The 17,547-nt window shown below is 52.8% G+C and overlaps 1 protein-coding gene across 1 annotated transcript in view; it reads right to left on the bottom strand.

Moving 5' to 3' along the window:
• ALK (ALK receptor tyrosine kinase) overlaps positions 1-17,547 on the bottom strand; it is a 670,565-nt gene that overhangs the window by 29,209 nt on the left and 623,809 nt on the right. The window contains exons 13-22 of the mRNA XM_077774140.1: positions 15,689-15,839; positions 9,694-9,825; positions 8,852-8,996; positions 6,101-6,283; positions 4,832-4,930; positions 4,174-4,326; positions 3,392-3,496; positions 1,326-1,512; positions 528-618; positions 344-408 (exon numbers count right to left, since the gene is read on the bottom strand). Of these exons, the coding sequence (XP_077630266.1) occupies positions 344-408; positions 528-618; positions 1,326-1,512; positions 3,392-3,496; positions 4,174-4,326; positions 4,832-4,930; positions 6,101-6,283; positions 8,852-8,996; positions 9,694-9,825; positions 15,689-15,839 (1,311 nt within the window). The remainder of the gene's footprint in view (positions 1-343; positions 409-527; positions 619-1,325; positions 1,513-3,391; positions 3,497-4,173; positions 4,327-4,831; positions 4,931-6,100; positions 6,284-8,851; positions 8,997-9,693; positions 9,826-15,688; positions 15,840-17,547) is intronic.

Below are 17,547 nucleotides of genomic sequence, written 5' to 3'. Positions count from 1 at the left end.
AGAGCTGGGATTGGTGAAGGGCCTTGTGGAAGGCTTACCTGGAGCGAAAATGTATCTTCCACTGTCAAAAACTAGCATGCTCTATTAAGAAAAAGGGGGGGAAACCCATGGATGACACAGGGGTGCTTGTTGAAGGCAGAGGGATATCTGTTAAATTATTAGGCCACAGAGATTTTTTTCTCAATCACCTGAGGCTATTTCCCTCTGGTAAGATGTGCTAAGAATTTTAGGGAGTCCCCTGGTGGAGAGGAAGGGGATGCCGAGGACAGCACTGTTTCCCTTGGAGACAGTTAGACAGGCAGAAACTTCTAACAGGGATGGGGGTGTCTCTCTGTGGCTTTACCTGATAATCAAGGCTTCCATGAGGAAATCCAGTTCATCCTGTTCAGAACACACCTCAGGCAGCGTCTGGACACAGAAGAGGAGGGTGGAAAGGGGGAGAAGGCAATGAGCAGCAGGGATGAGAGAGTTGAGGCCCACAGAGACTGCTGGTGAAGGTCAGGCCCGTGATGGAGCCTGCCTCTTACCTTCACAGCTACTTGCAGGGGGCTTGGGTCGCTGGGCACTCCAGACACCTGACCTTCATACACCTCTCCAAACGCACCATGGCCCAGACCCCTGTGCAAGGGAAAAGGTAAGATGAGACAGAGGGCGCGGGCCATGAGGAAGAGGCACGCAAGAGGCAGGGGTCATGTGCACACTCAAGAGTAACACCCTCCACCTGGCTTTGCCGTACAATCCCAGGCCTCCTTCTGCTTCATCTGAAAACGGGTAAGAAAGGTTCCCACCCAGGATTCAGGACACTGGTTGAATGTCCATTCACTCAATGAAGACTGAGTTTTTGATATTTGCCGGGGTCATAAAGGTGACTAAGACACGCCCTGCCTGGGGAGAGCCTCCTGATCCCTGGGGAGGGACAGGTCATGGGCAGACACTCCTGTAACATGAGTTTAGTGAATGATGAAGGCAGGCATGAGGTGTTCTGGAAGCTCAGAGGAGGGGCACAGTGCTCCCCTGGAGGACGGAGGGACCCAGAAGGTTCAGGGAAGGGGCACTTCAAGTGATTTTGAGGAATGCCCTGATTCCCTCCCATCTTGTTTTCTTCTCATTGTACAAATACCATGAATGTATGGGATGTTAAGCAATTAAACACCTCCCCAGATGGCCCTAAACATTACCCCTAATCCCTCTCTGGGAGGGCTAGAAATGCTCTGAAGGGTTGCTTCGCTGGCCTCTTGTGCCTAGAAAGATCCATGGTGCAGGGATGATATGCAGCCCCCTAGGGCTCCCCCCCCCCCCCCAGAGGACAGTGGTGAGGCACTCACCGGATGAGGGTGATGTTCTTCCGAGGCACCTCCTTCAGGTCACTGATGGAGGAGGTCTTGCCGGCAAAGCAGTAGTTGGGGTTGTAGTCGGTCATGATGGTCGAGGTGCAAAGCTTGCTTAGCTTGTACTCAGGGCTCTGAAGCTCCATCTGCATGGCTCGCAGCTCCTGGTGCTTTCGGCGGTACACTACAGACCGATAAAGGTCAGCTGCAACATGGCCTGGACCAGGCAGCCTGGCCCTTGAAGCCTACCACAGACCACCTCCTCCAGGGAGCCCTATTGGATCTCCATCTTCTCCTCTGGGATCTAAACATTTCCATCGCACTTGGTAACACTAACAAATGATTATGGATATGAAAGCGTCCCTTAACTGAAAGATCACTTAAAGTTAGTGTAAAGTTTAAAATGATATAAAGGGGAAAGATTTTAATGTATCATGCAGGGGCAGAAACCCATGAGTTGGGGGTGTCCTCTGAGACGCAGACCCAAGGTGGGATTAAACATGCAGGGATTTCATCAGGGGAAATGGCTGAAAGGAAGAGGGGAGAGAAGGCTGGGAGAGCCATGAGGCACTGACCCCAAGTGTGGGAGATTAAGGAAAGGGTGAGTAAAGACCTAGACGGCTATGCAGTCTAAAGAGGTTTTAGCAACACTGCTGGAAGGCTGGGAGCCAAGGTCAGCCATCAGAGGGGTCCCGTGTCTCCCAGGAATGGGCCTGCCTTAGAATCTCTGCTAAGCCCTGTCATTGGGTGGGACAAACAAGGCAGTGGAGTTGGGAGTGCATCTGGGTCTCTCGATCACTTATGCTTCCTGAAGTTGGAAACTGCCCAGCCACAGGGAGAGCTGCCACAGAGGGGAAAGGTCTCTCACTGGTGCCTGAGGACCTGCCTGCTAATTCACCCTTTATCACTTACCAGCTGAGCAAAGTGTGAGCTCATGTGACCTCTGTGGACCTCGCCTCTTTCTCTGTCAGCAGGGACAGTAACTCCTGCCTGTCCTCTACGCTCCCCACCCCCCACCCCCTTGGGATGTCATAATGAAGTGAATTCACCAACAGAAAATGGTTTTGAAAAAATTTAAAGAGCTCTACCAGTGCACGTGATCATTACCCTGCTATTACTATACGTGAGAACATCCTATAGGGCAAAGTCCACGGGAGGCAGAACGAAACTGAGATGCACGGGGCGAATTCTGTGTTTAAAGCTCAGCCCCACCAGCTGTGGGCCAGGGCAAGTGGGTCAGCTGCTGTGTGCTCAGTTCCCTCCTCTATGAAATGCACCAACCGTGATCATAGGGTTAAGTGAGGACTGGATGAACCAAAGTGTGTAAATCACATGGCAAGTAGTGCGTATGCTACAAGTGTTAGCTCTCCGTATCCTGTCCCTTTGAAGGGTGGCATCATTCAGGAATAACACATGTTGCCACCTCCCTGTCCACCCCCAGATTCCGTACCACCCTCAACCCCCACTGCCTGCCCTGAAGGGTCTAAAAGTGCTATCCATGTGGATCTTTCCCCTCTGCCTTCCTTCATGGCCCTCCCACCTGCCCTGGGCATTACCAGAGTGAGAACCTGGCCGGATGGAGCTGAGCCCTCTGAGACCTGCCTATCAGCTCACTTTGGCTCTCAGGTGTAATAGAAACACTTAGAAACCAACTTTGCACTGTCCGCTCGAAGCGGGGAATTGTGGGGCTGGAGGTGGTCCCTGGGGAAGAACCAGGCCATGTGTCCACTGAAGCGCATGTCTGATGATGGCTGAAAATGAACTCTGGAGTGGGGCTGAGCTTGGGCTACTGTGTCCCCTCTGCAGAGTGCCTCCCCGCCTCTCCTAGAGCAGCCAGGAGGCTGTACAGGGGGCCGAAGTGCGGAACCAGCAGTTCCTCTAGGGAACCGGGGGGCTGGGAGGGGGCGCTTCTGTTTTTGGCCTGGCCTGGGCTGCTCTGATCACCACCCACCCAGAGTGGCACCTTGGCATCCTTGGCAAAGCCTGAAATGCTGTTCTGTTCTGCCAGCTCTGCTTCCTGCCACCTCCCAACCCCTGGAAGCCCTGGACTCTGGCACACTCACCGATCATGATGCCGGAGAAAGCCAGGACCAGGGCCGCCACAAGGGCCGAGGTCACGACGGAGAGGACGAGCGAGAGCGGCAGGTGGGGCTCGGGCGTGGGGGACACTGCAAGACAGGACCCCATGGGGCACCAACGACAGCGCCGATCATCCTCTGAGCTAGCTCCAAGAGAGAAAGACCCTCCCCAGACGGGACAAACGCCACCCGCCCCTCACCGACCCTGGAGGCCTTTGTTTGCAGAGAGCAGGGGCAGGAAGTGGACACAGGATGGGAAGGAGACAAACTCTTCTGTGGGAACTGACGTAAACAAGCGGGCTGTTTCACCTGGAGGCTTGCAGGAGGGGACACAGCCCTGTCTCCAAACACCTGCAGCGCCTGAAAGGCTTTGCGAGTAGCGAACCTCAGGGTGGAAATTGAAAGGGACAGAGTCTGGCTTGGGAACCCTGGAGGGGACAGTGTGCCCCAGGGGTGGTGATGTCCCAGACACTGGGGGGGGTTTCCAGTGGAGACGGGATGGCCCCTTGGTGAGGATGTGAGGGCCCGCACCCTGGGTTAGGGGTGTGACCAGATGTGTTGGGGCTCCTTCATTAGCCACGACCTGCCTTTCATACACAGGTCCCTTTGCCCAGTCCTTAGAACACCCGTGTTGGGGCAGGCAGATGGGCGTCGGAAAGCTTACAAGACTGCATCTGAGGTGTTCCAGAATCATGGAAACCAGCTGTAGCCACCATGGGCTCACAGTCTGGGCCCCTTCTTGACAACCTCCCTCATCTCCCTCTTACCAATGCAGGAGACGCCGTCCTCAGCCAGCACTGTCCCATGGTCACAGAAGCAGATGACTTTGTGGCTCTCAGGGTCCATGTGGCACTCATCTACCTCACAGTGGCTGCAGTTTAGGTAATGCTTAATATTCACCTCCCCATGGCCCTCCATCACTGGTGACAAGAAGGGAGGATCAGCCTCAGGCTGAGGCAGCAAAGACCGCCCTGCACCCGTTCCCGGCCTCGGTGTTTTATCTTCAGCTGGTCAGTGCTGGTTTTCTGGTCCCTGTTCCTACCATGGATGTCACTGAAGCGCCACTGTGTGTAGGGAAGTCCCTGATGCATCTGATGGAGCTCAGAGATCACGTGGCTACATTTTTGTAGGCAGATGGGAAGGTCCAAGTGCATGACCCTCAGGTTGGCTGGCACAGGTAAGGGACTATTACTGCTGCATTTTCTAGGTCCCGCCTGTCTGGAAGCCAGTCTTCCACCTCCAAGTGCATATCAGACCACACATTCTGACTTCCAGAAAACGTGCTCAGATGAGCAGTAGGAAGACTTGCCTGTAAGGGACCCATAATCATGCCCTTGTACATTGGTCTTATGTCAGTAGGCCTGAGGTTTTATCTGGGAGAGCTGGCCCAAGGAGGTCGGTTCTGCCTCCTGGCAGAGGGGATACCTTTTAAAGCTGGGGTGTACAGGATGCCCAGAGGACTGATGAAGGAAACCCCGTCCTCCCCGTCCATCTCGGGGTCATTGTTTGAGGCCGCGTTGCCGCCTGTGCCAAACCAGAGAAGAGTTTAACGCAGAGAGGCGTGGGCTCAAGTCTCAACACATCTGTGCATCAGCGGGGCATGCAGGGGCCTCGGGGTAGTGAGGGGCCTCGGGGCGGGGTGGCGGGGAGGGAAGGGAGGCCCGGAGCACAGGGGCTACGCTTGGGGTTTGGCTCAGGTAGATGCTGGGTATGAGGCCCACTCTCCCTCCAGGTCCAGGCCAGCTCCCACCGGGGAGTCCCCACCACTGCACGGGGCTGCTAGGAAGCAGTTCCTGTGAACAAGAGTCAGAGGAGGTCTAGTGTCCCCAGGCTGGATGAGTCCCTCGACACCTCTTCCAGGGCTGGCCAGGGCAGTGGCACTGAAGAGTTGCTCTCCAGTCCCATCGTGTAAGGGTTTGGACATGGGGGGATGGGCCCCTGTGCCGTTAGGCTCCTGTCCCTCCTTTCAGCTGGGCTGGGTTATCTTTGGGCTCCCCCCTCAGGCTCCTCCCACCCACCCAGAGTCTGGGAAAAAAGAGCATCCGGTTAACACGAGCATCTTACACACAGCGTAAAGCAAAACAGACAGAACATCACAGTGCATGCATGCATTGTGTCCTAATCTGTGGGAGGGTGGAGCCGCCGCCTCCCAGCCGCTCAGCTTCAGAAGGCTATTCTGCTCTGTTCTGAAGCTCGGAGGAGGGCTGGGGCCAGTGGCCGGCTGCCGGCTGAAGGGCTGGGCTGGGGCTGCCCCCTCAGCATGGAGAGGGGTTCTGGAAGCTGGTGGGCTGGGGCCGGGAAGGGAAGACTCAGGCCAGGCCATCCAAAGGGAGGCACGGGGCTGGGGAGTCTGGCCTCCGAGGTTCTCGTGCTAGCACGACCTGGGGGAGTGGCTCAGAGAACAGTCCGGGAAATCAAAGCCCCTTTATCACTGGTTTTGGAGGAGAGGGAAATCAAGCACACATGAGATCTTGAAGCTGTTGCTATTGAAGCCTCGAGGCAGGATGCTGGCTCGAAAGCCAACACCCTGCCTCTGGCTGGCCCCATGGGGCTGAGAGGAAGGCGTGCACGGTGACATCACAGTCCACACGTGGGGTGGGCGGGGGGAGGGGCAGGTGAGGGCCAGGGAGAGGACCGGGAGTACCTAGGACTAAGAGGGAAGGGAGTGACACCTTGAACACGAATCATCTTTACCTATATATCCTCCGCCTCCTCCACCTGAGGAGCACCCCCCTCCACCCCCTCCGAAACCCCCTCTTGTCTCCCACCCCCACTTCTTCATGGCCTGGGGGCAGGAATGTCCTCCGGTGGCACCCTCCAGCAAAGATTTTCCAGACCAGAGCAGGGAAGTGTTATCATTCCAGCCACCTCCACCACCTGCAGGAGAGATGGAGAAACCTCCACGTGAGGATGCTGGCCAGGCGAGAAGGACGCGCTGTGCTCCAAGGATGCCTGCTCCCGCTCCAGTGCCCGGCGGGGTCTGGGAGCTTCTGAGTCCACAGCTGGAAAACCAGGAGCCGTGCCCTTTGCCCTAGTGAGACCTGCTTTGGCCACAGCCGCGTGTACCAGATGGGACCGTGCTTCGTACCCCTGCTACCCACCATGCCTTTGGATTAAAAGTTGAGGAGTGTGATTTGTTAGGGATGGGGGAGGAGGGGGCAGGCAGTATGACAGCTAAACTCACTCCTCTGCCTTTTTTCCATGCCCCCAATCCCTGAAAGTGCTGGGACTTTGTTTCATTAGTGCTTCCCATCCAGCAAGAACCGAGACCCACCAGTCCTCAGGCAGCCAACCGTCAGAGCCCTGGCTGAGGTCGCTGCAGTGACGTTCCTCTGCAGGAACCCTGGATTAGGCCAGACAAACCCATGGGCTTTATTGTCTCCTGGGCAAGAACTTCTCCATTCTGAGCCTCAGATTCCTCACCTGTGACTTGGGGATAATAAGACCTGCCCCATAGGGTTGATGTTTGGAACCAAAGGAGACAAAGACATGCAAAATGTTTCAGAAACCACAACGCGTAGGGATTGTTGGGCATGAGGTGAACACGCGTGTGCACAGGGCCTCACACTCTGAAGCTTAGGCAGTGTCTTGCCTGATTCTTTCTAAGCAGCTGCTCCAAGGTCAAGGGCAGGAAAGGTGAATGGCGGGGGTGGGGGGGAGGAGTTGGGGGAAGGGATGGGCAGTACCCTTGTGAAGACAGCCACCACTGGAGCTGGGCTTCCTAATGTCTGGGGCTACTCTGAACTCTTGCAAAGGAAATGCTATTTACAGAACTGAGGTTGAACGCAATTATAGCTTAAGGCCACAGGCTGATTATAATCAAACTCTTCTGCTGGCCCCTGAGATTCCAGGACCCCCATTCTCTCCCCCTACATTGTTTTGTAAGATATTTCAACAGGCACTCTACTCCAAAAGACCCCAAAGTCCTTTCTGTTCCAGCAGATGATGGGGGGTGAGGACCTGGAGAAACAGCAGTGTGTGGGTGTGGGGAACCATGAGGGGTAACTGGCCCGGAAGCGCCTTCTGGAAGAATGAGTGGCAGAGGTTCTTCTGGGCCCCGAGGGGGCAGCAGAGGGACATCTACAGGGCGAGAGGCAGCTGGAGATCACTACTGTGCTAGAGAGAGGCAGCTGGGTTTTAGGAAAGGAGACCAAGGTCAGGAACAAGCTCAGTCTAGCACAGGGGCAATCAGAGCTAAATCGAGGCCCCCAGTCAAGTCAGCTCTGAAAGCTGCAGGATGTAGCATGTTGCTTGGGTTTTAGGTGCTGGCTTCCTTTCCTCCAGCTGGAGGGCAGAATGTGGGCCTTTCAGGGTCACTGACACCTCGTGGCAAAGGGAAGGCCCTCCAGCTTCATTAGGGACCTGAAGTGGGGGACAGGAGCATAGCAAATACATTAGGATGACCTGGCACTGTGCCCTCCCTCCTTCCCCTGCACTTGCTACTCTACCCTTATGCTCTGCAGGATTCCCCAGCTGAGACAGTTTCTAATCCCTCACTCCGTCTTACAGCTTTTAAGCAAATGTGCAGAAAAGAAAACAATGGGCATAGAGAGAAAAACAAATCAACCACAGCAATGTTTTAAAAACTGGACTGCGTATGAAATAGATTGGCTATGAGGAGAAAAGAATATCCACCAACTCTATGAGCTCATTGAGGCTTCTGTAAAGCGGGAATAATAGTACAACTTGACAGCCCCGTGGGTGGCTGTGAGAAGCGCGCGGGCAACGGAGTGCTTGGAGAGTTATTAGCAGCTGCCCTGGCTCAAGGGGCGCCGTGAATACGGCTGGGTGGTCCTCACCGAGGACCCACGCCCTATTTCCACTCTTCTTTGTTTTCTAGCCATCTCTCGCTTGCAGGGAAAGTTCGAGTACTTGTTTTCATTAATCTCAAATCTTAAATGCCTTCCATGATCCTCGGTCTGATTGTGGAGAAAAGAAAATACAAAAATGAACTGCATTTTCTCTTCAGACACAGCGTCAATGTCTGTCTCCTATTTCTGTGTGGCTGGCTCTCACTAACGAGCACGGATTGCCAAACCGTGGAGACCAGAAAGAGATTTTCCAGCGGGATGTGTGATCTGGTAGCCCAGGGCCCGGAGGCTCAGACCAGAGGGCCTTGGGGTTGGCGGAGGGAGGGGCCCTGACTCTGTCCATACTTCTGCCATCTGCTCAAGTCCAGTTGCATCTGATGAAACTCAGGGAGGCTGGGCTGCCTGTACTAATGCTGCCCTGTCTCCTTTTCTCAGTGGCCTGCAATCCAAACCCCGCGTCAGCAAAGACGACTCCAGGTCCCTAAGCTGTGGTCTGCCCTTCCTTCCTGGATTTTGCTACCAATATCCAGAGCTCCCAGCAACCAAGATGCAGAGGCAATGGTGACTGGCCGAGCCGAAGCTCTTACGGTCTGGGGGGGCACGTCTGGGAAGGGGTGGGCTTGCGGTACCTTACCTGCGGCTCCGGAATTGCCATTCAGCCCCAGAACCGAGGAGTTATTCTCCAGTCTTTCTGGGTGGAATGTGTCTGTCTTGGCCCCGTAGGCTCTGCCGCCACCGCCGGCTGCAATGATCAGGGGCACGGGAACGCCATCCTTCATCTGCCCGGGGAGATGTTCAGAGACTGAGAAACAGAGCCGGGCTTCCACTGTGGGGACCCCGAGCCACTGTAGTGTTTAAAGTGTCTGAGCGTTTGCTGGGCCGTGGGTGACATCTCGGTGGTCTGAGGGCTCTGACCTCATGTTACTGCGGCCCATCAGCTTTCACCCCCACCCCTAGCTCCTGAGACAGTGAGGGTCCAATGAGAGAAGCCAAAGCACTGGGAGATATAAATATACCAACACCAGGATGGGGGGGATGGAGATTTTCCTGAAGCTTCTCACACTAGTCTCAGAGGGCTGAGTGGTGGTCTCTCTGCTCCCACTTCCTCCTCACTCTCCAGGGTTTCTGGCTTTGACCTCCACAACTCCAATATTAAGCCCTTGGCATCACGGTCCTGGCGGGAGGACCGAGCGAGAAGCCTTGGCCTGGGCTTCATCATGTCAGAAAAGCCCACCTTAGGACAGAGGAGGGCATCGGGGGACCCTCTGAACTCTGAGGCAGGGGCCGCCTGGTGACCTCAGGAGAGAAGCACCTGCTTCTCTCAGACAGGCAGGGACCCCTATGTCCCTCTGGGTCTCGATTTGCTCATGTTCAAATGGGGCTGAGGACTCCTACGTGTTTCATCCCCACCCACCCAGATGGGTCCATGACGCATGGACGTCACCGCCTGTGGGGAGCTGGCACAGCTGACCTTACCTTAAATACGTAGGTGGCTCCGCCCCCTCCTCCGCCCCCTCCTGCCCACTCATGCACACTCCTGTTCACGCGGATTTCTTCTTCTATCACGTTGTTCTCGCCAATGCAGACTTTCTGGATTAATCGGTTTGTCTGTAGGAATAAAAAGCACCTCAGATTTGTGTCCAAGGTTCTCTACAGCCCAGCAGACAGACACTTTCTATCCTTAATGACAGGCTCTGACGACCTCTCAAATAGCTTACAGTTGAGTTGAAGAGAGAAAAAAATCTATATGCAGGTAACTGTCACTAGGGTGTAGAGAAGGACCACAGGATAGCTTTGCTGGAAAATGCATGGGAAGTTGGGGGAGGGAGAGTGATTTTGTTGCTGACCGGCGATCAAGGAGGACTGCCTGTAGGAGGTGGTGTTTAGTTAGGCCTTGAAACATAGGGAGATTTAAAACAGAGAATGGGGAAAGTTAGGACATTCCAGGGGAAGAGAGCAGCATGAGCCCAGAGAGAAGGAGGTGAAGGGGGAATCTGAAGAAAAGCACAAGGAGTCTCTTTGGCTCAGAAAAGTCCACCTTAGGTCCTCTGGACTCTGAAGAGGGATGGCAAAGGCCCTAGGTGGGGAGACAGCATGGAGGAAGTGTAAATGAGAGCGAGTAAGGGAATTCAACTGGACAGTCAGATAATGTCCAGAAGCCTTGAATCCAACCAGACTTCATACTCTAGGCAGCTGTGAGCCATTGAAGTTGTTTTTTGAGAAGCTGCAGTTTTGAAGCATCATGGAAAAAGAACACAGCAGTGTGAGGCCAGGCTCAGATTTGATCCCCAGTCCATCTATGGTAAAGTCATTTCTCCATTTGGGGGACATCTCTTTCCTCCCATCTAATGTCCCACTTTGTGCCTCCAGAAATACTCTGGCACAACTTTAAATGGAGCCCTCTGTGTCCACCCTGGAGAACGGGGTGTGACCTCAGGAATCAGTGACTGTGGAGGAGGTGGTCCAGCGCTCTGACCTGCAGGTACAGGATGGGATGGTACAGACAGGTGTCTAGGAGAGTGTCTCACAAGTTAGGGACTGAATAAACGGCTGCAGTTATTTTATATAGATTCCCTCTGGGCCTGCATGTGGTCCTGGCATGGGCCCAGGCACCTGGGAGTCCCTTGGTATGTGCGGAAAATCCTTGTGACCCAGAATTCTAGAATCCCTGAATTAAGAGGGTAGCAGGAAGATCCAGCCTGCTCATTGGGCACAGCGGCTAAGAAGAACGCTCCAAACATCCACCCAACTTCAGGGGGGAAATGGCTTTCCTCTCCCTTATTAGAAACAAGGCCAATAAAACATCACATTTCCATTGAACGCTGCTGTGTAACCAGCCAGTGGACGTGGCAATTCATCTTGAGCCACTCCTTATGCTAAAGCACTCAGGGGTGCTGGCAATGAGTACTAGAGAAATTTCCAGATAAATAGCTGAGATGCAATTTGTTTTATGGCATTTTGGACTTAATGATGGAAATAATTTGATATTTTTTAAAGTGGATTTAGTGTGGGTGGAAGCTTCTGGATTGCTCTTGCTGAGAGCTGACATTTCTCCTGTGTGTGTGCAGGGCTGTCCAGGTGGGGGTGCAGGGCTGCAAGGAAACCCCGCTAACTGCTGCCCGAGGTGGGCATGAGATGGCAGGGGCATCCCGTGAGGGCTGAGCCTGGGGGGCAGCAGGCCCAAATGTGGCCTGTCTGCTGGGCAGAGCAGAGCACAAAATATGGGGTCCAATCCGGCTTCTTGACTGGCTCTGCTGGAGATTTGCTGAGCCACGTTGGGTGAAGCATCTTACCTCCCTGGCCCCGCTTCCTCCTGTGTATATCGAGGGGCTGCCCAGTCTGAACCAGTGATGCTAAGAAGTTCCATCCCCTCAGACCCTGCTTTCTTCCTCCTCTCTGCCCTGCAGCAGTGGGGCATCCATTCTTTGGGAATGCCCTCTTCCTATGAACAGAATCTGTAGGTGGCTGGAGGTTGCAGGAGTGGGAAGGAGGGAGCGGCGGGTTAGGGGATGGCCTTTCGTCTAACTGGAGCCCAGACTCATGCCCATCCTCCATTGTCCCTGGGCACCTCCTTTAAATTGGGTGGGCTGCGAAGAAGGGTGGGTTCTCACTCTGCCTCTTGCTGGAGCCAGCAGCAGTATTTGGTGGACTTGCTCATGTCTCCATGATAGACTTTCTTCACCTGACTTCCAGGAGACCACCCCCTCTGGAATCTCCTCTGACCTCCATGGCTCCTTCACCTCAGCATCCTCTGCTCTTCTTTTCTTTAACCTCTTAATGTTGGGGTCCCCAGGGCTCAGTCCTTGGTCTTCCTCGTAATCAGTACGGCTCCCTAGTCAATCTCATCCTGGCTCGATTTTATGCTGACTTCTCCCAAATTTCTATCTGCACTCTAGACCTCACTCCCTGAGTCCAGTGACCCATCTCCATGGCTACTGGACATCTCCGCCTGGCTGTCCACCAGAACTCTCCTAACTTTGACCCCAAGCTCCTTCTACAGCATTCCTGGCTCAAGTGACAGCAGCTCCCTCCTTCCCGTGGCTTAGGTGCAATTCGTGGAGTCATCCTTGATGCTTTCTCTCTCTCAGTTCTTCATCTAGTTGGGCAGGAAATCCCTTTTGATTTTGTATTCCAAATATGCCCACAGTTCAGCTACTGTTGCCATCTTTGTCCAAGTCACCATCAACTCTTGCCTGGACTAATGTAGTAACCACTGAATTTATCACACTGATCCTTTCCTCGGGCCAAAGTGGGCTATTTACTCTATAGCCAAGGTGAGTCTTACCATATGCAAATCACAGCAGCTCCTTATCCTGCCTCACTCCCACCCATAGGTTCAAAACCCTCCTGTGGCTTAAAAATGTCCTTATGGTGACCTGATCACCTCATCTCTCACCTACTCTTCCCTTGCTCCCCTCACTCACCCTGGTTATTTTGGGAGCACATCAGGCACTCTCTCACCTCAGGGACCTAGCATCTGCTTGGCTGGCATCCCCAGATATTTTCCTGGTTCCATCCGTTTCAGGACTCTGCTCAGCTGTCATTTGTCCAACAGGCTTCCCTCGACCACCCTATGTATAATTGCAAGCTGTCCTACACACCTGACTCTTTTTACCCTCCTTCTGTTCACTGGAACACTTTCACTTCCGGGTGTTCTGACTGACTGATGTGTACTAGCCATTGTTCATCCCTCCTCTCGCCAACGGGCAAAGATCTTTCTTTTGCTCATGGATATATCTCAAGTTGCTAGAGCAGTGACTGGCACAACGAAGGCCCTTGATAGATATTTGCTGAATACATATGAATAAACTGGGGGCTATCTGGGTGTGGGCTGACCCCTCACAGTATTCGCCTTGCAAGTGATGATAGTTGTGGCATGTAAAATTTACACCAGTGGTTTTGCTGACTTGGGGACATCTGGCAATGTCTGCACACATTTCTGATGGTCAGTACTGGGGGATGCTGCTGGCATCAGGTGGGTAGAGGTCAGAGATGCTACTCAAGAGCCTACAGTGCCTATGATTGCACACCCTCTCCTGAACAAAGACCCATCTGTCCCAAAATGTCACCAGTGCTGATGTCGAGAGACCCATGCCACCAGATCTGGTGGTCATGCCACCAGATGAGGCTCGGGAGGAAATGGAGAAGCAGGAGCTGAGGCAGTTTCCAGCAGCTGGAGCCCACCCCAGGCTCAGGTGCGGTCATGCACAAAGGAAGCACAGATCCATAGAGATGTGCCATTGCTCCGGGAAACCTGCCAAAGCCTGCAGTCTCATTCTTACAGTGCACTCCATTCTTTAGAGGATCCTCTCTAGGCACCATGTTTCTGCCTGGAGAGGACTGGAGATGGAGGTAGGGCTGTGAACAGTCCTTCTTTCCCTCTCTCCCAGTGACTCCTGTGATGTAGAGTCCCAGGGAAGCCCCAGGACTAATCCCAGCCCTCGCCCCTGCGATGCCTGGCCCCACCAGCAGAGGGGGCTGCCCTCTGTCCCTGGCTGAGAATGGGCTTCTTCAGAGCTCTCCCTGTGATTTCACAAAGTTCGAGAGCAAGTAGGTTGATTAATACAATGATAAAGTGCAGCAACCCTGAGGAGCAAGTAGATTACAATTGAATTAAAAAAAAAAGGGACTCGGTCCTGTGAAAAGACATAACTGATTACAATCCAATCAAGTAAAAGTCCCTTGCAGAAGTCAATGCAATCTTTCTGCTTAGATGAAAGAATTACATTAGCGCTCAATACATTCCTGTGGAAATTACAGCAGCCTGTAATTTAATGACTTAATATATTGTATCAGGTTGGAAAGTCCTGATTATAGTTGCTAAATAAAAGTTGGGAGTCCAGACATTTCTCATGCACAAGATTGCACCTGCTAAGCCTCCTCTGGTTGCTTTGTTTTAACCCTGTGAGGTGGAGGTGGGGATGGGTGCTGTGCTTTACTCCCTGTTCCCAGCCTGGGGCCCAGCTTTTAGGAGTCTTGAATTTATTTTGTGGAATTGTACTGCTTTCTGTGTAGTCCCTGTTCCCACATCTGTCCTCCAAGGCTACTCTTGAATACGTTCTTGGAGAAGCGGCCCTGGGTCCTGGGCGCTAGAACCCTGCTCCCTGCCTTGGCCCCACTCTGGGCGGAAGCTGTGCTTCACGTGAGCACCTAAGGTTAGCATCTAATGGTGCTGAGTTCCTGCCAGGAGAGCTGGCACCACCAGGCTCCTGTCTCCGCCAACGCAGATGAGAGGCAAACAGCTGGGGTCCCAGGGGTCTGTGAGGTTGCTGCTTTGTTAGTCTTGAGTGTTCCTCATCCTGGAAATTTTAGGCCACTACCAGCTTTCTGAGTTCTGCCGATGGAGCACTCCCTGCTTGACAGGTGGATACCCCAGTGGGGTCAGAATCCAGAGTGACAGGCTGTCCCTGGGACTGCAGAAGATGGCAGTCTGGCTTGTCAGACGATGGGCTCTAAGTGAAAAAGGGGAAAGGGGCATAGAAACCGAGTCCCAAGCAAGCCCAGGGCACAGCACAAACAAGAGCCAGAGTCTCTACTCTGTGCTGCATTATGAGTGGCTTTGGAAAAGTCCCTTCCTCTCTGTGGTCTCTATCTTCTCATCTGTAAAATGGGGAAAGTGGACTGCACTATATTCTAGACTCTGAGTCTAGGCTTTAATTTTTTTTTAGTCTTAATCACCCAAATAATAAACACTATATGAATTGTAATATCAGACATCACTGATGAAGCAACACCGACTCTAGTCCCCTCCCCAGAAGCAACCACTGTTATGCGTATCTTTCAGAACTTTCCCTATGCACTTATACACAATTGTGTGGCTATGAATCTGTTATGTACAGCTGAGCAGAAAATGTTTAAACTGGTATTTTCCTGGGACGCCTGGGTGGCTCAGTCAGTTAAGCATCTGACTCTTGGTTACGGCTCAGGTCATGATCTCATGGTTTGTAAATTCGAGCCCCATGTTGGGCTCCATAATGATGATGCGGAGCCTGCCCGGGATTCTCTTTCTCCTCTCTGCCCCTCCCCTGCTCTCTCTCTCTCAAAATACATAAATAAACTTAAAAAAATTTAAACTGGTATTTTCCTGTTTATAATAATGGGCTAAAGACGTTGGTTTCCTAGCAAGAAAGTTTAGGAAATGGGCTTCAACTTGTAGCCTGCTGTGAAGAACAACCATTTGCCTATTCACACTGGATCCAGTTCTTTGTTTTAAGGGTTCCTCTTGAAACCCATGCCTCAGCCTTGGTCCCTGTGGGGAGGTGAAACCCCAACAGTCATACCACCTACTTTCTCATACACCCAAATGGGCCGGGAAACAGAGGGGTCAGAATGAGGCAGAACGAGGCAGGACGAGGGGTGAGTCCTGTCACCTTTGAATATGAGCCCCCAGAAGGAGAGTGTCCAGATACCCTGTGAGGGCCTGCCCGGGTCCTGATGAGGGTGAGGGAGAGGTCCCCCTCTGGGCACTTACGCTGGGGCAGGCGTCTTCCCCCTGTTGTCCGACCAGGATATACAGCGTGTCACCCTTCTCCAGGTTGAAGATGCCCAGCACAGACACGCCATGGGACCGCATCATGGTGTTCTTCCCGCCTTTCCCGCCAGCAGCTCCGTAGCCTGAGATGCTGCAACAGAACAGAGCACATGAAGACCCACTCCCTTCCTTCCAAGCCAGCAGCTTCCAGTGGGCTCAGTGCACCACCATCGTGGTCCTGAGGGTTCTCCCCCACATCAGGTCATGGGATCGGGGGGGTTCTTTTCCCCATGGGCAGGACAGGACAGTCAAGGTCAGAGAGGGATAGGGAATTGCCTCATTCACAGAGCTAGGAAGGTAAAGAACCAATAAGGGGTGCAAGAGAGAGAGAAAGGGGGAAGGAGAGAGGGAAGGCAGGGAGAGTCTGTTCTAATGTGGGGTGTTGGCGGGATGAAATCCTGAATGCCTGGGATTTCCCATTATGGTTTCTCTCCTTGTCTAAGATCAAAGGACTCAAGTGACTTTAGACAAATGACTTAACTGTCCTGTTCCACATCTGTAAAATGGGGCTAGTAATAGGACCTACCTTTTAGCCCATGAGTGTGTGAGGAGTAAAGGAATTAAGACAAGTAGCCATAGAATTGTGGCTGATACATAATAAGTATTTATTATAATAGCTGTTATGACATATTATATTATATTATGTGATATATATGATTATAACTTCTTTTATATATTATTATTATTAATGGTGGAGGTAGCAATAATTGACTTGGCACACAATTCCTCCCCGGGTCTAGACACAAGTAGGTACCACATGGAATGAGAGAAGTGAGCAGTGTTTCTGAGCACAGACTGTTTATTCCCATCCCACTAGTAACTTTCTAGAGCACTGTGTGGGCAGAAAACCAACAACCAATCATGATAAATAAAAACAGAGTGGGGCGGGGGGAGGTGTGGTGGGATTTTTTCTGCTGCCTCTTAGGTTGTTGAGATGAAGTCAAACAAGGATGGGAGAAAAAGAACTCAATTGGTGACCCTTACCAGGAAAACAGCGTGTCTGGAAGACAGCTACACACCAGCTACAAATGCCTCCCCTGAGATCATCTGCCCGGGAAAGGGACGTGGGAGGTTTGCACATCTCTGTGCATTCAGATCCAAGGTCCTTTGTGACAAGCGTTCAGGGAGAGGTGCAAGGCAGTTTTTAAGATGGCTTCTCCACCTGTAATTCTAGGAAATGTTCCATGTTCCAAGCGTGGGAAGGGTCTCCCGGGGGCTCTCCTAAGGCAGAGCTAAGCCCCGTTCCACAGAGAGAAGCCTGGAGGGCTGGCTGATTGCAAATGTGGTGGGTGAAGAACTGAGGTCTCCAGGGAATGCCACGGAGAGTCTGATGTCGCTCACCCCGTGGGGGGCTAGGCTCTGATAGGAGCTCACTGAAAGCTGACATGGCTTAGGGCTGTGTGCATAAGGGGACAGGAGATGGGCTGCAGACCCCCATGGGGCTTCACAAAGAAACTGGAGAGACAGTCCTACTTATGAAAAGAGAAGTCTCACCATAAAGGTGGCTATATTAGGGAGACAAAGTGGAGGGACCAGAAGGCTCTGAGTTCTACGACCAGAGTGGACCGTTTCCTAGCAGTGTAACCTCTTAGAGTCCTAGTCTCTTCTGTAGTCAAAGGAGAGCCCGTATCTTCTTTCCTGAACTCACAGGATAGAGGGGAGGTTAACGTCAAAAAGAGATCATGGCTAAAAGCCCTGAGAAAGTGGCAAATCTCTGCACAAAGTCAGGGCAACCAGGTGTTCTGAGCCTGGGAAGGGAGACAGGACTGTGGCAGACATTAGAGTAGTGGCATGCTCTG

Source organism: Crocuta crocuta, unplaced genomic scaffold (genome assembly GCF_008692635.1).
Source record: "Crocuta crocuta isolate KB4526 unplaced genomic scaffold, BGI_CrCroc_1.0 scaffold246, whole genome shotgun sequence".
Lineage (NCBI taxonomy): Eukaryota > Metazoa > Chordata > Mammalia > Carnivora > Hyaenidae > Crocuta > Crocuta crocuta.
The sequence above is the reverse complement of the archived record's forward strand: the minus strand, read 5'-3'. Positions and strand labels throughout refer to the sequence as shown.